Source organism: Diprion similis, chromosome 10, assembly GCF_021155765.1.
Source record: "Diprion similis isolate iyDipSimi1 chromosome 10, iyDipSimi1.1, whole genome shotgun sequence".
Taxonomy (NCBI): Eukaryota; Metazoa; Arthropoda; class Insecta; order Hymenoptera; family Diprionidae; genus Diprion; species Diprion similis.
In genome coordinates, this window is record NC_060114.1 from 8,952,567 (window position 1) to 8,976,314 (window position 23,748).

The 23,748-nt window shown below is 41.8% G+C and overlaps 2 protein-coding genes across 2 annotated transcripts; one reads left to right on the top strand and one right to left on the bottom strand.

The window, feature by feature from the left end:
- Nucleotides 1-1,919: 1,919 nt before the first annotated feature.
- On the bottom strand, nucleotides 1,920-7,093 carry LOC124411933 (protein bunched, class 2/F/G isoform-like). The gene is made up of 3 exons (XM_046891486.1): nucleotides 3,956-7,093; nucleotides 3,662-3,713; nucleotides 1,920-2,368 (listed from the first exon to the last, which is right to left on the bottom strand). The coding sequence occupies exons 1-3, from the start codon at nucleotides 5,743-5,745 to the stop codon at nucleotides 2,105-2,107; spliced, it is 2,106 nt and encodes a 701-aa protein (XP_046747442.1). The 5' UTR covers nucleotides 5,746-7,093; the 3' UTR covers nucleotides 1,920-2,104.
- Nucleotides 7,094-7,775: 682 nt separating this feature from the next.
- Nucleotides 7,776-23,083, top strand: LOC124411926 (titin homolog). Its single transcript, XM_046891473.1, has 20 exons — nucleotides 7,776-8,060; nucleotides 8,543-8,723; nucleotides 8,824-9,096; nucleotides 9,548-9,828; nucleotides 9,934-10,120; nucleotides 10,307-10,606; nucleotides 11,095-11,808; nucleotides 12,172-12,612; nucleotides 12,992-13,078; nucleotides 13,289-13,413; nucleotides 13,704-14,101; nucleotides 14,317-14,543; nucleotides 14,668-15,162; nucleotides 15,574-15,722; nucleotides 15,884-17,238; nucleotides 18,225-18,714; nucleotides 19,535-20,022; nucleotides 20,681-21,164; nucleotides 21,676-22,801; nucleotides 22,897-23,083. The coding sequence occupies exons 2-19, from the start codon at nucleotides 8,603-8,605 to the stop codon at nucleotides 22,753-22,755; spliced, it is 7,695 nt and encodes a 2,564-aa protein (XP_046747429.1). The 5' UTR covers nucleotides 7,776-8,060; nucleotides 8,543-8,602; the 3' UTR covers nucleotides 22,756-22,801; nucleotides 22,897-23,083.
- Nucleotides 23,084-23,748: the final 665 nt, after the last annotated feature.

Below are 23,748 nucleotides of genomic sequence, written 5' to 3' on the forward strand. Positions count from 1 at the left end.
ATCATGATGATGACGATGATGATGATGATAATCACAATAATAATAATTATTATAATATTGTATTTATTTATAATACATATATTTACTATTTACACAAGGATTGAAAAACTTGTCATCATTGTCACAATTTTTTCTCTCTAATAATCGATCTCTCAGTCTCAGGTCAAGCTCTCTTTCGCTCTCGCTCGATTATTGAAACAATAATTGAAAATGACAGAAAGCTGATTGATTGATAAACAGCACGGCACGTCGCTAGTTCATTTTGCTTTACTTCGTTCTCTCGGGGATGAGTCGTATGGCAAGGTGGGAAAACTCTTGACAATTTTACTTCATGCTTCCTGTTCGTTTTTGTTTTTTTATTATTTATTTATTTTTTTTTTCTTCGGTTTTCCCATAAGCTGCCTATTTGCTCGTTTTTTTTTCGTTTTTTTTTTTTCAACTTTTTTGTCTTTCCTTCGAAAATGATGTAAGACTATTATTATTATTATTATTCATTTTTTCTTCCATTCGACAATTTGCAACGAAGAAAAAAAGATACGAAGAATATGTAACAATGAAAAAGGCAATGAATTGAATAAATAGAAAACGAGTTAACTAATATAATATTACATATATCGACTTTGTGGACGTTACTCGCGCATGCTTCTAAATTTTTCTCAGAGGGCAGGGAGTCGTTGAAGTCGTTTCAAATTTTTCTTACATATGTTACAACGGCATTGATTGTTGCGGCGAACGAAGCTAAGAAAATGAAAACAATTAGAGGGAGGATAATGCGTTTTTCATTTTCGTTTCAAATTTACACAGTCGTTTTGAATATTGTATAATTATAATAATACACATGCAATTCTGTACGTGTAAAAAAAATGCAAAATTATCTCTGTATCTGTCGGTTTGTTTTGTATAGTTGTGTGTATGTGTGTACGTGTGTGATGTATACTCAAAAATTCTGCTCTCCTGCAAACCCACCAACGCAACTTTCGTTCCGGCGGACACATTAGATTTTTCTAGTAATTTTTACTGAATATTTCAGTGTACCGTTCATTTACTTCAGACTATGAGAAACATATATATATATATATATATATATATATGTATATGTATCAATTTTTCTAGAGTTACAGCACATTTCGCAACTAAGACTTGATTAAATTTGCAGCAAATTTGACGTTGTCTAATTTGCCAATGAAGAAAAAAATTTATCGTTTCATCACTTCTGGCGAAAAATAGTTTATATGCTAACAAAATTCACTCGATGCTTGCCAGAAACCTCAAAACTTTTTGTTGAATATAACTTCCAAATTATTTCCGGAGAATGTTGCTCGGGTTGTCAAATTGTTGTATGTATGTGTATAAGTATATATATTATATTCCTAAACGATAATAATTCGATAGAATGAATTGGTAAGAATAAAAAAAAAAAAAGTTTAACGATGGTATTTAATTTAGGAAATTTGAAAACAAAAAGAACGGAACGAAAATATCTAGAGAAAAAAAAAAACTAAAAAACTTGAATCGAAATCTAAGAAATGTGTGGAATTCAAAAGAAACAAAGAACGAAAGAAAACGAACGAACTACAAGAACAACAGACTTAATATAATTATAATAATAATAATAATGATAATAATAATAAGACAATAAAAATAATATCATCTAATGCTATACGTATCATATAATAAATCTCGTTTTATATATATATATAAATATATATATATATATATACATATACATGTATATATAATTTATACATATATACACATATATATATTTATATATATATATATATATATCTATATATATACATAAATTTCTAAAAATTGTTAAGTTATATACAATAATTATATTTATTATTAATAATTAATTAATCGATCAATTAATTAATTAATTAATTCATGTATGTATCAATTTTTTTTTTCGGTTGGTAAATATTTGTATGTTTTTTTTCCATTTGCTTAGTTTAATGTTTTCTTCTTCTCTTGATTGTTAAACGTACTTACATCAAAGTGTATTCATTTGTAATGGAAACTAATTTATATGCATATGTATAGTAGTAATGCGTCTCTCTCCGTAGCTTGTCTATCGTATATCGTTCTACACAGATTTTATCTATTGACCATTTCCAGAACTGTTTTGGGGTAATTGTTGCTGCTGCTGTTGTTGTTGTTGTTGCTGTTGCTGTTGCTGCTGTTTGCCCGATTGCGTCGACTGAGTATTGCTGAGTTGTGACAATATCTCTGGCGTCGCGTGCGATTTCAGTATCGAATTCTCCGCCTCCAATTGATTTATCCGGTCCATTAATTCCGCAATCTTCTCCTTCAGCACCTCGACCTCCTCCCGCACCGCGAACATAAGGTGACTTTTGACCAAATCCTGTTCGCAATAATCAATTTCCTTATCATTCTTATTATATATGTGTAAAGGGCATACGAGTATATGCAGGTTCAAAATGCCTTTTGCAAATATTTTATTAATATTTTATGGATGAGTAGGTACCATTAAAATACCAAGAACCTGTATCGGACCTCAGCTCCAATTGATTTTTGAAAAATGAAAGAAAAAAAAAAAGAAAAAAGACATAAAATAACTTTTGTCGCCAGGATTAACTTGACGAATATTTTTAAAAATTTAACCTGTTATTTAGAAAGGCAAAAGCTTATTTACACACAATGGAAAGATTTTTAGCTATTTCTAGCCAACTATTTCTGTTCCAGAAAAACTGAATTGTGAAACAAGTTTCAGCTAGATTATTGCAAATCGTACTCTTATACATACGTATACAAAGAATGTATTTGAGAACATCACTTATTCCAGGAAAAATATACGATTTTTATTTTTTAAACTACGGTGTACCACTACGAAAATTTTTATAGAAATACAAGTTCACAATTTTGTTCAAATAGAATCGCGGTGAAGAAGAAAAGTTTAAGAGGGAATAATGTTTTTATCATGAATTTATTAAGCTAAAAATCTATGTATTTATAAAAGCTCTTTACTAACATATTAAAGCTTCAAACAAATCGGTGAAGTCAATCCTGAGAAGAAAATGGTTTTACATTTTTTGGTGCTTCTTTTTTCCTCAAATCTAATCAAGATTCAGATCTGATACTTTCAGTATCTTAGTATTTTAATAGTCCCTTCGTATCCATAAAATGTTATTAACGTTTAGACCGCCAGTGATTTTAATGTATATTTAAACAACCCACATTCATATTATTTGACTATAGCTAGGTCTGTGTACTGGCCAAGCAGCGATCCAAAGGTTGAGATATTCGCAAAAGGCATTTCAACCCCGTTTATGGCCTTTGTGCTCGTCAAATTTCATAACTTCTTTTTCAGACACGAGGTTGAAATTAGTCACGTATTATTCTTGTTAACGATGCATTTTTAAGATAAAATCACGTTTCTTCTTAACTTTAAAGTTGTTTGAAATTCGTCAAGCATAATATTTGATTAGCTTAATATACTTACATTTTGAAAAGCTAATTAACTACTTTGTAGTCATTCGAAAATTGCAACATGACGAATTTTTCCCTTCACTGTTTTCTTAAATCAACTTTATTAACTTCAACTCGTTCTGACTCTAAAAAGCTACTCGATTATTGTAATTTTGTAGTGAACTGAAAGCCTGACTGAAAACCCACAGAGACTAAAAAGAATCCTTACCATAGCTTGTTCGATTTTGTTGTCAATGGCGACTGCGCTGGTCCCGGACATACTGTAAATTAAAACGAGCAAAGTAGTAGCAATGAAAGCGACTGTGATATCAATTGAAGGATTTTCATTCAATATGTGAGCACTGAAAATTTAGAAGAAGTAGGAACTTTTTTTTTTTTTTTTTTATTAGAAAATGAACACAATTCCCATGCTTTCCAAATTTTCACTACATACTCAAGAATGAAATTAGTTCACCGTTGTCATCCTTGTATCTGATTACTCATCAGCCAAAATCTTTCTCACCTTTCATTGTCTTCGAGGGCGTGATGTTCGTCAGTGCCCTGAGTGACTTCGGCGAGGGATTCGAGCAGAGTTGCGTCAGCGGATTGTGGAGGCACGACAGTAACAACAGGAGCAGCAATACCGACAGCAGGATCCTGTTCGTTATCGGAATGATGAAACGAAATGACATTCTGGCCCGATGACTGAGACTGAATCTGTGCCTGCGGCATAACTGGCGTAGCGGAGACGTGGATATTTGGCGCAGCCTGTTGCTGCTGAATGTTCTGCACGCTCTGCATACCTGCCATCGATTCGGACATTTGCTGCTGCTGCTGTTGCTGGTGAGGTGGTGGAACTCCAGTGACCATGATGTTCGGAGTTTGAGCTGCTGGTGAAGACGCAGCGGCTGGATGTCCTTGCACAACCGGTGTCTGGACAGTGGGTGTCTGGCATACGTTCTGCTGCGGCTGTGGAGCTTGTGGACTGACTGTAACATAGTTTTCCTCCTTAGCAGGATGCTGCTGAAGGTTTTGCTGGTTCGTCGCTATCGTGATTCCGTTGTTGCTGCTGTTCCCGGTTTGCGCGATTAGCGGAATTGAGCCCTGCGGCATGCTCTGAGGCTGGCCAAGGTTCCCGGGGTGTGACGCAGGTGCTAGATTCGCTGGCAGAGTCGCGCCCTGCGCCGCGCCTCCGCCGTGCTGATTCTGTGTTTGCTGCGACATTTGTTGCTGCTGTTGCTGAAAGTACTGAGGAGGAATCTGCTGCTGAGCAGAGTTTGACTGCTGCTGTATTTGCGGCTGGTTCGGCTGCTGCTGCTGCTGTTGCTGAGAGAGCGACGTACTATTCACCGAGTATGCGGCACCCCCAACGATCTCCTGGTGCGATATTGGCCCGTTGGAATCCACACTTTTCGCGCCCTCGGTATCCGGCTGCTGCTGTTTCATACCCTCGGGGACAACGATGCCGCTATCGGTGATGCCGTACGATATACAGACCTCGTTCGGCCCTGAGAGCTTGATAGAATTAATTGCCGTTGTCTGGTTAACGGAGGTGTGGTCGAGGTAGTCCATGCAGGTCCATCGGCCACGCTTGAAGGGTTCCGTGCTCTCGATCTTAACGACTTTGAAGCGTTCGTTGCGTCCATGCGAATGGACCTCGCGTATATCAGGATCTTGCTTCGCGCCGCCTGATAGAAGGTTTATTATGTTCTTGTCCGTCACGGAGCCGATATCCAGGGCATTGATGTTGTTCTCGCTGGTTGAACTGCTAGCACCGCCGCCCTCGGATGGGACGATAGCAAGGCCGTACTGAGAGCTCGTCGGGATGACAGGCGCAGTACCGAGGGCAGCGTTGCTCGTGTTGAAAAAGACATCTTCCTTGGAGAAGGTGTCCTCCGAGTAGCTCGGCGTCTCGATGTCGATATCAGTCACTCTCGAGTGTTCAACAGAATTGTCTTCGGTATGCGACTCGTCCAGATCGTCATTCGAATCCTCGCCGGCGTCGTTACTCATTCTACAGCCTACCGTCACACTGGTTATCTGAAACGACGACGTCTTCTTTCTGCACTGACCGCCCGACGACGCTGATGTGGCGACATTGTTCTGGACAGGGGTCGACGTCGTCGGGCCTGGTACCAACGGCTGGAGGAACTTGTCAGGCTCACCGATCCTGATCGTCTCTGAGGTTGTGCGATGCAGGACCGAAGAGGGTGACGAGGACAATTTTTTACTATTACTACTATTGCTAACGCTGTTGTTAACGCTATCTGCCAAGTGTTTGCTGTGCGACTTTCTGTGCACATTATCTGCCATTATTATAGATTAGTTTGTTTATTAGAAACATTCGCATTCTACAATTCTCTCCAAGGAAGAGGAGGAGGCGGTGGAGGTCGAGGCTCTGGCATCGACTGTCGTAGTTAGACTTTTTCCCCAGTCGCATGTTAACACCATTGTGTTTCTTGCGGTCTTGTTCGGCTCTCGGCGCCGTCGACGACGACGACTCTAGTCCCGGTTTTTCACCCAGGAACTATTTTCTTCTATTGCTACTTATCTCGTTCTCCCTCTCTGTCTTCCTTACTGTCGAGAGTTGCGACGGAGACGGTCGTCGTCGGGTTTTTCTGCTCTCAAGTTTTTCAATGATCCTTTTTTTCGTTCTTTTCCCTATCACGTAGGGGTGGATGAGGGGGTGTATTTGTTCTATTTCTCCTTCTTTTGTTTGAAAAACTCGCATAAACCGCACGAGTATAAATTGCCGACGGAACCGAGAAGAGACGTCACAACGAAAGGAAAAATCAGGATTATTATCGCGGTTTTCGGAGGGTGTTTATTCTACCCATTTTTCGCCACACGATTTATCGTCTAGCCACACACAGAAGTACACAGCATATGCATGCCATACGACATAACACAACACAATCACTAACTGGCTGCGAGGGATGTGTGTTGACAGTTCTTGGTCATCTCTAATCCCTGTTCCTGGTTTTCTCGACACGGTTTCTCTTTCGCAGCCCCCTTAAAATCCGAGGGGCATCAGTTGATCGGCTAGATTACCGTCTCCGACGGGATTATCACGACTTTGGTATTTGCATCGTCTTATTCCTCCTCCTCTTCTTGTTTGCTGCACTGCTGCTGCTGATACTCTGCACACTAATCTATCTTCCTTTTGCTGCAGTTTCTTCCACACAAACGGCCCCTTATGCACCCCGTAATTGTCAGATTTTACTCGTACCTGGTGCTCTGTTTATTATTTGACTTGTGGACTTGCGGTAGATCCACCGCAAACCGCGCCGAGGTGTTTGACTTTTTGCGAATTAGACAGGTTACATTTTACATGGTTTTTCTTATTTTTTTTATTTTTTCGCGCTCTCTCGCTCTCTCTCTCTACGTATAGAAAACAAATGCGGATGAATATATATGAGTGTGTGTGTGGGTATAGATATATGAATATATATATCTATACTAATGTCGTTAATGCGTGTTTCTGCGTGAAATCCTTCTTCTCTTCTCAATTCCCTTCGTCACCAACGTTCATCTTTGTTACTGTATTATTTATACTGTTGGTTTATTATTTTTTTCTTCTATTTTTCCTTCTCTCACTCTGCCTTTGCAGTGGCAGACAGGCAGCAGCAGTGAGCAACAGCGGTTTAAAAATGGCTGCCATTCACTCAGGCTCGCAATGAAACATATATTACACGAATGTACGTAGATCGTCTTCAAATACAGCCTTCAGGACCCAAGATGCGTACTAAATAAAATTTTCACTAGGGAACTAGTAACGTTCTTTACTTACTTATTCCACCTACGAAATTAATCGACACAATGCGACACAGCTCAAAAACTGTGGCTCTAAACTCCGTGTCTGCAACTTTCGTGTTTTATAATATTTGAATATAGTAGTGCTAGTGACTTGTAATAATAAAATAATAATACATATCATGGTTTCCTGTAATGTGAAGATCTTGTAATACGTTTTTTAGACTCTTGATTAATGGTACTTATATGTACAATGTGTTATACTTTGTCTAGGGATATTCGGATGGTTAGGCAGTTTCCTTGAATGATTTAGTTACCGAATACCAACATTTGGAGTTTGGTTAGTTGGTACTAATGTTAGGGAATATAGCATATTTGAATTCGGTGCAGCTGATTGTATTATTCTTGTGGGTCCAATGACCTCACTACGGTTGTGACTTATAACGGCGGGCGAGCGAAGAGCAGACTGATGTAGCAGTTCGCCTTTCTTACCAATCGAAGAAATCCGCCGCTGTTTTATTGTAGAAATCCGTCTATTCGAAATTCCTGTAGTCAATGACTGAAAGGAGGCGCGCAATGCGCGGCGGGAAATGCGCTTGGGTTGGTGAAATGACCAGCAGGCGGCGCAAGCGAGCGACCGTCGTGTTAATTTGGAGCGCCGCGATGTGGTTACGCTGAAAATAGAAAGAGAAACGAGAGAGAAACGTTGAAACAGAGCGAAAATAAAATAGCGGAGGGTAAAACTGGACCCCGCGGAGCACCGCAATCACGGTGGGCTTGATGTATATCTGACAAAAACGGCCTGCACAGCAATTCCAGGATCGACGGGACGTCGTTGAGCGGTCGCGTTTCTTCGTTGGAGCCGCGCTCGGCGGGTGAGTAAATCGAAACCTTGCGGCGGCGGCTCGATGCCGAGTCTCTCTCCTCTCATTCCGGGCGTTTTCTCAACGCGACGCGCTTGCAAATCACGATTTTGCCTCGCCTCCGAATCGCTTTTCGCCTCCTGCGTCCCCGATCAGCGCTCGACGAAACAAGATGGCCGTAACCAATCCTTGTCCTCCTCGTGCCGTCTGTTTATTTATACGCAGACGGCTCGTTGTCTTCTAATCGCGCCATGCCGCCTGCAAATTCTCGGCTCGACTCCACCAGCAGAAACCAAATCCCGCCTCTCCGCTTAATCCTGACAACTTCGCCTTCCCCCCCTGCCCGCCATGTTTTGTAAACAAATTACATACAAACACCAAACAAAGGGTATACGAACACTTAGGAAGCCTCTCACCTGGGTTTCCACGTTCTAGGCGTTGTAATCGATTAGGTGCATGGTTTTCTGACCGAACGAACATCCTTTGCTTTTTAGCGAACGACAGAGCAAAAACGACCCCGGGTTTTTGAGTCGCCTCGACAAGATAGACGCAAGATGTCCAGCTCGTTCATACTTGAATCGAAGGAAAAATCAAAGAAGGACGACACACTTGTAATTGTTGTGAATGACGACGGGACCATTTCCGTCGATCATGAAACACTGCAGAACATAATAAGTAAGATTGTCTACTTTATATCTGGTGCAAGGTTTGCAGGAAAACTGAAGAAATTGTTTGAAATGTTCTCCACATCTCTCTCATTATCCATGTGTTTTAGTTAATCAATCCAACGCGAATGTGAGCGTAGTAAGGCTCGGTCAAGGAGAAGCAGATGCTGAAAATGGTGACATCACATTGACTGTCGATCCACCAGCTTATGCACCCGAAGGAGCTGCCTCAGGCGCTACGCCTGGGAGTACGGACGCTGGAGTCGGTGGGCTGGTTGATCCCTTCATGGAGATGGATCCCGAGCAGCTGGAAAGGCTCGAAACCGCATTACAGAGTGAAGAGGCCAAGCAAATTTTAGGAGAAAATGTAACAGCCATGCTCGGTAAGTTTGCATCCACCCTCATTTTTCTTTGTCTCTTTGTCATTTTGTACATCTTTGACTTGAGTACTGTACCTCCTTGCTCAGGAATTGAAACATTTATACAATGAGACAGAGAACAGGTTCTCTACAGAACTATCATATCTATAAGTATTCGAATTTTTATAATTCGTAGTGTTTTGATTAAAGAGCTGTTCAAAAACTCGGATATTGATTGACTTATTGGCTTTCACTTTGCCATATCCTCGTTTTTTTGCCAAGAATTATGAAAATGAAAAGAGTAAAGAAAACTTGTATATACCAAATGAGACAAAAAAATAGCTGGAAACCTGAACTCTTATCCAAACATTCCATCATCGCTTAGCGCGAATGTCTCTTCCGCTCATCTTCCTTAAATTGTGTAAAAAAAAGTGTGTTTTTTTTTTTCATGCAACATTAAACGTGTCTCGTACAGACATGTTGTCCGTAGAAGAAGAGCAGAATTCACTGAAGTACAGTATACAGCTGGATCACTGCTACACCAGCCGAAAATCCCCCTCAGATCCAAAACCTAGTGATCCATTACCTATTGCAGAATCGCCTGATATTAACGATGCTCCGTACACCTCGTCCTCTTCCTCCTCGTCATCCTCGATTCCTGCACCAACGCCTCCACCCATCTCCCTTTCCTCTCCCACGCTAACCGGCTCTCAGGCCTTGGCGGCAGCAGTGGGGAAATCGAAACTGACTAGACCTGTGAGTTGAGATTTTATTTCATCGAATCTTTCTTGTCAAGAAATTAAAGGTGAAGAAGTTAGACTAGCGATTGCGACTTTTTCTCATTCGACTTTCTATAAACAGGTTCGGGGTCCAGGCAGACCTCGACGAGATGGAAGACCACTGGGACCGACTCCGCAGACTCCGAAAGTAACCGGTAGCGGAGCAACTCGAAATGCGATCAGCCCTCTCCACCAGGGAGTGAATAAAGGTGCCCTAGTGCCGCTCATTAAGCCTCTGAATATGAACGATGTCCGCAGTAAGAGTTCACGTGATTGATTTTTGTTTGTTTATGGTTATGTTGTGTATTGAAATTGTGGCACCTCTCTTCATCGTTCATTGCCCACCCTATCATCCAACAAATTCATCATCACAAATCTTTTTCTCATCGACAATGAACAGAAAATTCCAATCTTTTGTATTCTGTTATATTAAACTCCTATTTTTAATGACACAGTTCCTGCTGCGGCGACACCGGAAACTGCGGATGATGTTCCGCCGTCCTCATCTTCGGAATCTTCTGAATCCGAACCACCGTCCGATGATGACTCGGACTTCGGGCCTCGGGGACCACGGAGAGGCGGGGTCAGGGCTCGAGGAGGTCGCAAGGGTCTTACCACCAGAGGTGGAAGCCTTGCCGCGACCAGACGCAGAGGCAGCAACAAGCACATGGATATGGAACAGGTGCGGAGGCTTGATATGGAGATGGCGGCGGCTGTTGACGCGATGAAGAGTCCCGAGAAGGAGGATAAAGTCGGTGAGTTTCGTTACTGTATCGACACAAGGATAAAGTATTGAATAGTAAAAAGCGGATAAACTTTGAGGATGTATATTTCAAAGACTGGTAATTCAATTCGATCAGGGTTTCTTTTACCCGAAAATATGTAGGTCCGACTTCGTTGACAACTCTTTTTTTTTATCAGAATCGATTGAAGGAAGCACTGTTATTGTGAATAATGGATCACCCATTTGGCTCAGTGAAAAGTGTTGTAATACCTGCAATATCTCGAAAACTGCTGAACCGATTTATTTCAAATTTGAAAATGGTATTCTTGGATAGTTTATCCTTTTTGTGACAGTGCCAATTTTTCTTTGGTTGTATTTTTATTTTATTTTTTTACCAAGTAATAAAAGAAGTTGTAGATTTTTACGAAAAAATGTATCGCTGGCTTGGAATCATTACCTAAAGTGTTCCAAAAATTCTATTGCAAGACATTAAGTAACATTTTATCTCGTTTTGAATAGAGGAAAGACTGCTGAGCCCCGGCAAGGCGAAAAAAGGTATAAAGACGATGGGAGCAAAGAAGAAGGAAGAGCTACCAGCTCCTCTCATTCCACCGCCTCAGACTGCGGCAGCAGAGGTGGAGCCGACAGTGCCAGAGAAACAGCTTGTTACGACAAACCAAGTGAAAGCAAACTTGATCAACGCAAACACGATAAAGGGCGACATGATACTGACGAAGCCGGGCCAAATGCGGAACAATCAAAAGGTGATATTCGTGCAGAAACAGGTCATGATGAAGGCGAGCGAGCTGAAGAACCTTGGGATGAGGAAATCCCTAGTTGTATCAAAGCCGGCGGCCAATCTCCTCGGCCAGGTCAACTCCAAACTACCCGTTGGCAAAGAGATGAAAACATCGCAGCAGCTCCTCGCCAAGGTCGCCACCCCTATAGCTCCAACAACACCAACCATCCAGAGCAAGGTCACTGTCCAGCCTGCACAACCCATGCAACAGCAGCAGCAGCTGTCGACATTGCAGACGCAGCAGATTCCGCAACCGCCACAGCAGCAGCAGCAAACGCTACAGAAAATCACTGTCGTACAAAATGTGACCCCTGTCGCCAAGGTCAAAACGCCTGAGGCCAAAAAAGACAAGAAGAAACTCGAGGTTCTTGCAGATATCGCGCCAAAAGTCGAGGTGGAGCCCGTCAAACTTCCAGAACCAAAAACACCCGACGGTTTGTAGTTTTTCTTAAGTTTTTCACACTAAATTGTTCAGGGATTATAGTGTAATGGTATTTTTCAGGCCTTGGAAGTGCCTTAAATTCTCTAAAACTGCGTAATCTGTTCTAAAATAATTCTAAAATTCTACAAGACTTTGATATATCGTTCTTAGGCCTGAAAATATTCTTGAATTCATTCGTTGAATATCCTTTGGGTACTTCTGTTATTCGGGCCTGGGAAGTGTCCTAAATTATCTAAAACTGCATATTCTGCTCCAAAAAACTTCTAAAACCCACCGAAAAAAGTTGGATTCATCACTCCAAGTGCGAAAATCTAGCTACTCACTTTTCTGCTTCGGCTTTTTGTTTTCCGAGCAGCTAAAAAACACCAAAAACGGGAGCACAGAAAATCACCTTCGCATTTTGTGGACGCTCTGGGTCCGGCGCTGTTCTCGACTCCAGACATAATTCGGCGGGTCGGTTCAGGCGGGGAGCCAAAAACTTCTGAAGTCATCGCTACAACGAGTCCGGTGCAAAAGTCTGCGCCTGCAGCTGCAATTGTCATCTCTCCGAGTTCAGGAACATCCACGAACCTGATAGTCGCAGGTTCTACCGTTCATTCAATGTCGGCGAGTTCAACAGCGACGATTTCGACACCGGCAAATGCAACTGAGGCGGATAAAATGGAGCAGAGTAACGAAGAAGATAATCAAATGAAATTGCTAGGCGAAAATCAGGCCGACGCGATTCCTCGAGACGATGAGAAAACTGAGGCTAAAGCTCCGCTCGTCGAGGAACTTCAGCCTTCTTTGGACGCCGGTGGTGATTTTCATTTTTCCCATTATGTCAATTTTACTATTTGCTGATTTTTTTTCCTAACGCAAGTCTTTAAACGATATTAATTACTTGATAGTTACTATTGTCAATTCTCTATTCCTTTCCTTTGCATTTTGCGTGAGTAATCTTCTCACTTTCTGATGTTCTCTGATCCTTTTACTGTACAGAATATTTCACTTCACACTAAATGACTTCGTTTTCTGCATGACCACTGCTGCGCATAATTTGGTGTGGTACTAAGGGAATTTTCATTTCTCTATTTGTTTTTTTATGCACTATGATGAAAAATTCAAACAAAATTTCGTTAACTCTGTTTTTATTGTCGTTATTATTACCGTGATCGTCGTTATTTTTTCATTAGCTTCGCACGCAGCTCGGAATACTGAAGTATCTTCAGCATCCGTAGAACAACATCACCCTGTTCCCAAAACAGTTGTACCCGAATCCAGTAAGTGTTGGTATTCTTTTTTCTTTCTCTTTCTTCTTTTTTTTTTCTTTACATTTTTGTCTAATCATCTAATCTGTGTTCTTCTTTGACTTTCCACGTTTTTACTTACTCTATATTCTGTGTGAAAAATTTAAAAATCGCTTACAGAAACATCGCTTTTTTCATAATATCCTTTATATTTATTCTTTTGCGGTTTTTCATTAATTTCAGGTGGAATCGAAGGTGAAGAACATTTACTGGCAACGCTTGAAATGGAGGCAAGTAAGCACGAAGAGGAATTATTGGCAGAGGCTCTGCTTCTTCAGGAAGCCTTAGGCGTTGATTTGGCGGATCACGTAAGTCTGAAATAAAACAAAAATTTAATAAGAACACCACCATTCAATTTCTTCTTTTACCGTGAAGATAGTTCTGAAAAAAGAACCTTCAAAGTACCTTTCATCTGGATTAATTACTCATAACTTTGTAACAAACTGAGAAACCAGTTTTCGTGGTCTGAAACGCAATTTTTCTTTGTACTAATTTATTTCACTCGATTGCACTTCATTTCTTCTGTGTCTTTCTCATTATTTTCATTATTATTAACCTAGCCTTCTTGCTTTATTCATTTTCTTTCATGTTTCTGAAGGCCACTCTGGGTGATCAAGCTTCGCCGGTGACAGAGGCACTTTTGCCAACAGCAGCACCGTTTGCTCCGCTGTCAGAAACGACCACTGGCGAACAGCAAGAGCAGCATCGACACCAAATAGCGTCGCCGGGCAGATCGGTACCCTCATCGCCAACAGTTGCAATGCGGCCCGTCATATCATCGAGTGACGTGACAAGCAACAAGAACAAAATTGTCCGGGATGACAAGGAGCCCGTTCAAATCGTTCGTGGAGGTCGCATTATTACTCTGCCACCGATTGAGGCCCCTGCCACCAGAAGCAAGCGACTTCAGACGAAGAGCGAAAACGTCGTTACGGCAACTACGCCAACGCCCACGCAAAAAAAAGTCGAAGCCGGAAAGAAAAGCGAGAAGACAATGTGAGTGGCTTGAAAGTTTCTTTCACCAATCTGTCGAGGATTTTTATGAGTCGAATCACGTGGATCGTCACGTTGTTAGATTCATTAGCTTTTCCAACAAATTTTTGTGATTTATTCTTGGTTATTACATCAAGTTTTTGTTCTTTATTTTTTGCTTTTTCAGCAAATCTAATACCCCATCAACTTATTGACATTTATATTTTTCGCTTTTCTAGCAAATTTTGTCTTCCGCCTCGAGAAGCGCCTTTGCAACAGAGCAGAGACGAGGTCGAGTCTGAGATGGACGAGGACGACGAAGACAATGAGAATTCGGATTCCGAAGATGACCCCGATAGGCTTTGGTGCATCTGCAAGAGACCACACAACAATCGATTCATGATATGCTGCGACGTCTGTGAGGATTGGTTCCATGGAAAATGCGTTCACGTCAGCAAGGCAATGGGTAAGATTTGAATGTACCAAACTTCTCTGCAAAACAAGTTCGATTCACCTCTAGAAAGCGACCAGAACTTTAAACCTGGAAAAACAGTCCGCGTTCGCAAACTTATTATGAGCTCGTGTTTCAGGTCAACAAATGGAGGAAAAGGGCATTGAATGGGTCTGCCCTAATTGTGCAAAGAAAAAGTCAGATGACACCAAGGAGACGCTTTCCGCGCCCTCACCTAAGGGCCGAAAAACCTCCTCGGACTTGACGGCAGCTGCCTCGCCTGCAGATCTTCCACAGAGTGTCTCGTCTCCCGTCCACGCAGCCACGGCTTCGTTGACCAGCTCTGCGGGCTCACCTGCTTGCATCGCTACATCGCCGGTCGTCCCAAGCGCCAACGTCTCCGGGGTGACACAGTGTGTCGTCTGCAAGAAGGAGGCTAGAAACTCTAGCATTTACTGCTCGGACGCCTGCATTTTGACGCATGCGCAGGAATCTCTGACAAAAGACAAGCCGCCGCAGGCTGCTTTGCCGCATCCCAAATCTGCAGTTAAGTCAACGACGCAAGAAAATATTAAGAGCAAACCTGACGCCAGGGTCATCGTCTTCGAGAGGAGATCCGGAAAGGTTTTGACCGGTGAGACATGATGTGACTATTTGAAAATCGCAACAATTTCGTGACACGAAGTTGTTGGTGTCGTCTGCTTATAATCATCCAATCAAAATCTAAAGTCAATTTTGGTCTTAATCCACGCACATATTCTTAGCTCAGAGCTGACTAAACTTTGGACTCGAACGATCTAGCAGTATTCGAGTTATTCCAATAACAAAATCAATTGCGTATGATGATGTTTTATGTGCTCAAACTGGAAGTTCTTCGGCTAATCCACCAAGAGGAGCCGGATTAATCGCGTTTTTGAATATCTATTTTATTGGAAACATACTCAAATCTTCATTTTAGAACATTTTATCAATTGCATCTGTAATAGAACGAAATTAATCAACTTGTCCTCACCCCCTTCTGTTTTTTATTTTTTCTGTACTAAAGGCGCGGACGCACCAACAACATCGAACCTAAAGACATGGCTCAAAGAGAATCCTACATACGAAGTTGTCCGACCTAACAATCTGAATGCGCTTCAAATCGGTGGAAAAACAGTAACGGCCATATCAACACCTGGACTGAGTGGGAAAATTGTGAGTATTTGATTTTTCTGACGGTGATTCATTGATTTTCAAATCTGAACTTTACCATTGGCGAAACAGGTATATTTTCAGGTATAATAAATTTTTTTTGGGGGGCGCTCAAAGTTGTAAAGCTAAACCTAAAACTGATCGCTGGTCAAAAAATCTTTCAGACGAAAATAAATCAGCATCTATTAGCTAAAAGTCAACAAGGTCAGGCAAAGATGGTCTATGCAAAGGTGGCGGGTTCGAAGCAGACGGTCCTGGCAGCCAGCAACAGTAAAAAAGTGACAATAGTATCGAGCGGAGGAAACTCGCAGCTTTCCAGTCCGTCGGTGCAGTCGAAGCCACAAGTTGTTCCAGCTCGACAGATGCTGCTGACGCAGATGTCAAGGAATCCGACACAGCTAGCTTCGAAGCAAGTTTCGTCACCAAAGCAAATGGGGCAGCAGCAACTGATCAAGAGTCAGGCAACTACGACGTCAATGACGAAGCAGCTTGCTGTTAAAAAAGCAGACGCCAAGGCCTCAACTTCGTCTCAGCAGCAGCCGAAGCTCCAAGCAACGGTGGCGAAGCGGCCGGAGACCGAGCCAATTAGACTGAACATCAGGAAGACGCTGGCGGAGCTATTGTCGAGCAGAATAAAAGAGGCAGAGGACCTGCGACTCGCCGAGGACGAGATAACTGAGCTGGTACTGAATATCGAACTCGAGATGTACAAGTTCTTTCGGGACACGGGTGCCAAGTACAAAGCGAAGTACCGCAGTCTCGTCTTCAACATCAAAGATACCAAGAACCTGACGCTCTTCAGGAAGATCGCCGATCGATCGCTGGCGCCTGACGCAGTAGTGCGACTTAGTCCTGATGAGATGGCAAGTCAAGAGCTCGCCGAGTGGAGAGAAAAGGAGACGAAGCACCAGCTTGAGATGATTAAGAAGAATGAACTCGACCTGATGGCGCAGGCCAAGTCGATCGTCGTCAAGACGCACAAGGGCGAGCTGATTATAGAGAATGATGGAGGCGTCGAGCGCGTAGATCCAAAGACGCCGGTTCAGGACATTGTAACGGCACTGAACAGTGGAGACGGTATCACTTCATCAACAGCCGGTGACGAGGAGAAAGCCAAAGAAGAGGAAGGCAAGTTAAAGGTAAAGCATGAGGCGAAGAAGACGACGTCGCACGTCGGAGAGAAGAAGAAGGAAAAGGAAAAGGAGAAGGAGAAGGAAAAACAGGAGAGGAGTCGGAGTCGAGGCAGACGACATCACAGCAGGGATTCGGACAGCCGGAGCAAAACGAGGGAGAAGAGTAGGGAACGAGAGAGGAGGTCCACAAGGTCCAAGGAGACCAAAAGAGACAAAGATCGAGAGAGGGAGAGGGAGAGAGAAAGGGACAAGGACAGGGACAGGGACAGGGACAGGGAACGCGACAAGGAGAGGGAGCGGGAGAAGATTAAGGAGAAGGACAAGGACAAGCACAAGAAGAGCAACAGGAGCAGCAGTACTAGAAATCGAAGCAGAGGGAGGCACAGGTACTTGAATTGTTGCACTTTCGTATTATTCCACTATTATGTTTAATGCAAGGAGGACAAGTCGGGTCATGGGATTTTTGTCTCCTTCCAAAGTCGTAGAACACAACGGTCGTCACTCGCACATTGATTTTTCAAAATTGTAAAGCGTAGTCCTCCGTAAACCTTGAGATAATTGATATTATTATTTTTAATAATCTCGCTTGAAGAATTGTGTTTTTTTTTTCTCTTCATTTTGTGATTACACTGGAACATTTATTTTTATGTTCATCGTCAATTCAATACTGCCATTTGTTGATCACAATGAAAATCGGGATGCAATATTCTAAAATCAAATATTCAACCATGCTAACATGATATATTATCGTATAAGCTGGATGAAAAATCCACCGAAATTCAACACGTTTAAGGATATACCAAACGTACAGTCCACTCATAAAGCTGTAAGAACAGAAATATCATATAATCTAGATTTGAAAGTGCAGCTGAACTTTGTCAAGTTGAATTTAATTTATATTTTCTATTTGACTAGAAAAATATTTTCAGTGAGATCTTAATAAATGACGACTGGCAAATCAGTACCTTAATAAAAAAATATTTCACTGTTATTTAAAATCTGATGTTGCAGATTTGTAGAGATTTCAGTTGAGAACCAAAAAAAAGAACCAAAAACTAGGGCTGTTTCTTAAAATCGTTCACATGATGCGGTTTTTTCATTGACGAAATGATTTGATAAATTGACTTTTCAGTCATCAATATTTGTGCTGTGTAGCTGAAATTTATGGTTTTTTTAGTAACAATTCTGTGCCAAGGGAATATTGATTCAACTAAATTCAACTCGACCAACTTTGGTTGCACTTTCAAACCTTTCTTATATCATATTTCTATCGTTACAGCTCTTTGACTAGAGTGTGCGTTTGATACAGCCCTCAATCGAGTTTCTACTTCTTTAGCGTACTGTGGAAAAAAGCTGACAAACTTTCTTTTAGGGATTACAACTCGAAAGACAGTGTAACAAAGAAGGAGGATGATCGCAAAAAGGAGGTCGCGGAGTCTCGAAAGGAGCCGAGCCCAGCGGCGCAAGAAAAAACAATGCCGATTGAGGACAGACTGTGGCGTCACATAGAGGACGAGACAACAACGAATAACACAATGGACGGGAACGAGTCGGACGTTTCGGACCGAGAGCCAAGCTCCACAGTGACGATAAAGACGCCAGACTTCAACGAGGAATTGGAGAGGGAAAAGGAGGAAGAAGAGACAGTGGAAGCTGCAGAGACAAAGCTCGAGGAGCAGCAGCGTCGGCTGGAAACCCGAGACCCTGAACCCGTTCTGCAGACTGTCTGGCGAGGCTTCGTCAATATGGTTGACGTTGCCAAGTTCTTCATTACCGCTCAGGAAGTCAGTGGACAAGCGCGCGACCTTACCGAGGATTTGCCTGACACCGTCGACGTCGTCGGTCGCATCAGTCACGAGACGGTTTGTAACGATGATACGTACATATATGGTTCTGTTTTATTACATTGACCAGGGTGTCTATTGCCTGGCAGAATCTGAAAACCCTGGAATACTTGGGGAATTTTGTTTCTTTATCTGTGGATGAACGGCTTGAGCACCGTTTGAATTGAAAGTTAGGAAAAGGGAAAACATTGCTTAAACAATCTCGAGCTGTGTTATTGGTGCCAATGCCCATGTACATGAACGAAACAGCATCCTTACTGTGTAATAGAAATGATTTTGAAGGACTTTGAATGACAGAAGCTAAGATATCAACAATTTGAGGTAAGGTTTTACTGTTAGAACATTCAAAATGCTAGTTTTCTCGTTCAAAATATTCAATATTGTCTAAGGAACGAGTGCTTAGAGACAGCTTATTCCAATTTCGACTAACAATAAGACCATTAGGTGTGTTATAATATTAGTAGATAGTATTATATCTATTCGTATATATTATTTATAAAATTTTATTCAAAACGTTCTTTAGAAATTTCAATACTCGACAAAACGAGCCCAAAAAACTAGAATCTAAAATCCTTTCTTTTTCTCTAATTGTAAAACCTTTTTCTTAAACTGTCGACACCTTAGCCTATGTTGATAAAAATTTGCTCAGAATCATTCGTGTGATGTAATATCGATGTTGTTCACCATCATTTGCACAGTACAAACTGAAATTTTTTCAAAAGGTATTGCTTTCTTCTTTCTAAATCTTGGTGCATCCTTAATCACTCTATTCGCATTGATATATTAATTGTGATATGATCTCTGCATCGGTCGAGTCATTCAACTACTGTCTCCGCAGGTCTGGGACTACATATCAAAGATGAAACGAACGGGTTCAAAGGAGATCCTCGTGATCCGATTGACAGCGGCCAACGATGAGGAGAAAATCCCTTACATAACGCTCTACAGCTATCTGAACAGCCGGAGCCGTCTCGGCGTTGTCGGCAACGTGTCGAAGAACATCAAGGACTTCTACATAATGCCTTTCTCGAGCCAGAGTGTCGTTCCGCGGGTTTTGTTGCCGCTGGACGGCCCGGGTTTTGAGGAAAACCGGCCGCATCTTCTGCTCGGCATAATCGTGCGGAACAAGAGGAAACGGACGATGACGCCGATCGGCGGCAACGTGCCGCCGAAAATTATGCGCAAGGAAACGGAAATTGGGCGCAGTTACACACCGCCGATCCTCGATCCGCCGGAAACCGCCGTTTCAACGACTCCTTCCACCGCTTCGCCAACAACTCTACTCGCACAGGCAGCTTCTGGCTCACTCAGCGACAACCCGGGATGGTAAATAAGCGCTTCAATCACTACCACTCGGTTTTTCAGATTCAATTTGCTTTTTGTCACTTGTTTTAGTCAAATAGTCACTTTGGCCAAGTCTTCAATCAAAAAGAAGAAAAATTTTGTATTAACATCCCGTTTTAAATGTCGTAGAGCTGGTAAATATCTAATCACTTTTCTCGCTTCCGCTAACTCTTTCAGATCCAAGTCGTTTATTGGCACAATTTTAATCCAAACAAAGATAAATTTTTTGTTTACACTCCGTCTTACACGTATAATTTGTGTCTTGATTCAAAAGACAATAGAGAACTCATTTTATGATTCCCTAATACATAACTGTGGTCTGTATTATATTTTAAAGTATCTTCTTGGGCATTTGATCGATTTTAGCAATAACAGAAATACTATAACTAGGTTGAAGTATAGTGCAATCTGTACTTATTTTTTTTCTTACAATCTTAGTCATACTTTTTCTAAACTTATTAATTCATTCATTCAAAATTGGAACCAAACAATCCCAAAATAATATGTTAGTTATATTACAATATAAATATGATAACTGAAGATAAATTCATTCGTATCTTTATAAGCATCGTAACTTTTCAGTAATCTCATGGTCAGTTTTGTTTATAATAAAATCTCACTCGTCCTGCAATTTTTAAAGGTCATCGCCATTGCCAGCTCTGGACAAGCAAAACGTCGTGACGCAACTGACCCTGGAAACTCTGAACAAGGCCCACGTTGGAATGTCTAGAGCCTCCATAGTAGACAGTGCCAAGATGGCGAAAATCGTCCCAGAACTCTCAGCCAAGATTCAGCTTGCCGACGACATTCCTGATCCCGATGATGGCGATGAGCCTTACAGTCCCGGCCAGATGGATGAGGACATACATCAGGACGACGATTCCGGACGGTTTGGAACCTCCGTCTCTGCTTTGGATGACATCGCCAAGTCTCAACAGCGCGGCGTCGCTCTGTCCAACGATTTAGCCGCTGTCGCTAGTCTGCAGGCGCTCGCTGTGCCCTCCAAAAATTCCAATGAACTCCAGAGGAAGATGGACGAACTTAATAGACAGATCGAAGAACAGAAACAACAGATACAAAGCATCAGTTCGTCTTTTCTCGGCGATGCTGCTGCCACTTTACCGGTGAGGAATATTACTGCTCTTCTGCCGACGTTCTTTTTCGATTTCGTCCTGAAAGTTGTATCGATTAAGTTTTCGAACATCATCATCATTGTATTGAGTTCATACTTTTAATTAAATTCGAACATTCTGCAATTGAAATTCTCGCATTTTCGATCAGATTCAGCTTTTATTTCGTTTCTTCTGCGTTTCTGAGGTCGAAAACTTCCAATCTTCGTAACATTTCTGAAGATGTCGCGACGACATAGATTTTCTGTTAAACTGTTTCTCAATTAGGTGTCCTGAATGAGCCCGTCTATTTCTCTTTTTTTCGTTGCATATTTTGAGGGATCCATTCAAGTTTAACTACAAACTATTCTTAAATTTTGAAAATTGTGAGCGTTATTTCCAGTTCCTGAACGCTTATAGCATTCTTGAGTGTTTGATCAAAAGATACAGAAAAATTACAATAAAAGTTGTATATCATAACAAAAATTCTTTCCTTCGAGTAATTAATACATTTCTGTCTTTCCAGGGTCTTGGCCTAGATCCGCCGTGTCTCAACGATTCCGAGGAGGCTTACAGTCCGACGGACACTCGATCATTCACCCCACCGCCTCCAGGACTATCCAAAATATCCCAACCGATCCTGGACAAAGTTTCGAACATAACGATTCCCGCCAATCTGCAGGAAATCTTGGCCAACGTTAAGCGGCAAGAGATAACTAAGGTCGACCCTTACCTGCCGTCGAAGCCGAGTGCAACTTTTCTAACCTCGGTGAATGCGGCGGCGTATCAAAAGCCTGAGAAATATGTGCCGAACGCGTACAGCAAAGGCATGAATCAGATAAGTGGAATGGGAATCGGGACATCTTCTTCTTCCTCGTTCTTCGAATCGCAACCAGAGGAGCGTAAAAAAGAAAACAGAAGCACGCTTGGTTCGCTCAGCGATCTCGACCTGATAAAAAAAGCCGAGGAGGAACTCGCAGCTGTTGCGGAACTCGCAGCGGTTGCGGAAGCCGCGGCCGCTGCTACCGTCTCAAATTCAAACTCCAGTTCCTCCCCGTCGTCGTCGATGTCGTCGAATTCTTCCTCTTCTTCATCGTCCTCCTCGTCCTCCTTGACCAAGACAACGACGACCACGACGACGACGACGAGGTTTCAAGTCCCACCGCCATCCTCGCAGCCTCATCCTCACATTCCCTTACCGTCGCCGTCAAATTCCCATCAGCAGCAACGAAGCCCGACGACAAGTTTTAGCCCGGAACCTTCACCTCCGGCCTCGCTGAGGCCGGATTCCGGAACTGCTTCTTCCACTCCAAGGAAAAACCTGACTTTCGATCAGCCCAAGCCACCCGGCCTCGAGGACGAGGACTTTTCTCTCGGTTTCCCAGCCGTCACACCGACGCCGATTGGCAGCGCCGGATTATTCGTAGAAGAAACCGTCGCGTCGAAAAGTAAAAGTGGGAAATTTTTGCCTAAAAGCGGCGTCGTTCTGAACGTTAAACGCAAAGTCGGCGACGAGGCAACGATATCACAATCCGCTTCGCCAGCCGCCTCATCAAAGACCCCGAGAACTAAGTCCAGGTGGGGACAGGGACCAGGCGATAAATAATCCATATATCGATTTAGCAACAGATCGTTCTCAGTGCGTTTACGAGTGTTGTGTTGTTGCGATTGATCGACGGCATCGCTTCTACCGTTTTTTAATAGTGCTTTTCATCGATATTTTTTTTTTTTCGTTTCGTTCTTTTCATTATTTGCATGTCGATTGTGTGTCATTTTTCCTTGACGTCGTCGTCAATAAACGAACATTATCCAGGGATTTTTAATGCTACATCGGATGAACCGCGTTCGGAATATGAATTGATCACATCCATTCTACAATAAATGAGTGGGGAGTCTGCCAATTTCCAAATACCGGTTATTCTTCTTTTACACACACACATACACACACACACCATATTTTTTATCACTAATTTAGTAATTATAATGATGATGATAATAATAATAATTAATATTTTTATTATTCTCGTTATTATCATTATACTTATGCGATATAAAGTAATTAATTTTTTCGTTTTTTACTTTTTTGTTTCCTTTTTATACGACTATAAAATTGCTCAGGATGTTTTTCACGATTTTTGGTTTCTCTTCACTTTGCAATTCTTCATTTTGCCTTGTTTCACTTTCATTTCTGTTGTACTTTTTCTCGGTTTTTAACCCTGTTTGCGCACTGATTTCTATCTTTTTGTTTGACTGGGTTGTTCAACAAGAAGAAACAAATATTTCGACCATATACGTGATTATTTTACACCTGTCGCCGCAGAACTGTCACGGAAATAATTTAAAAAATGCGAAAATGGTACAAAGTTGAAAAAACAATATTGATAATAACCATAACTATAAGCGATTGTATACAAATGAGTAAGAAAGAGAAAAAGTTTGCAAAATAGAAAATTAACTCCCTTGGTGAAAATGTGGAGAGTTGAAAGCGGGGATGAAAATAATTAAAAAAGTGAAAAACATTGGAAAGCGAACTGACGTCTTTTTTTTTGTGTCAGATTCTTGTTAACATTCTTGTAAATACCAAAGCTTAAAGACGAAG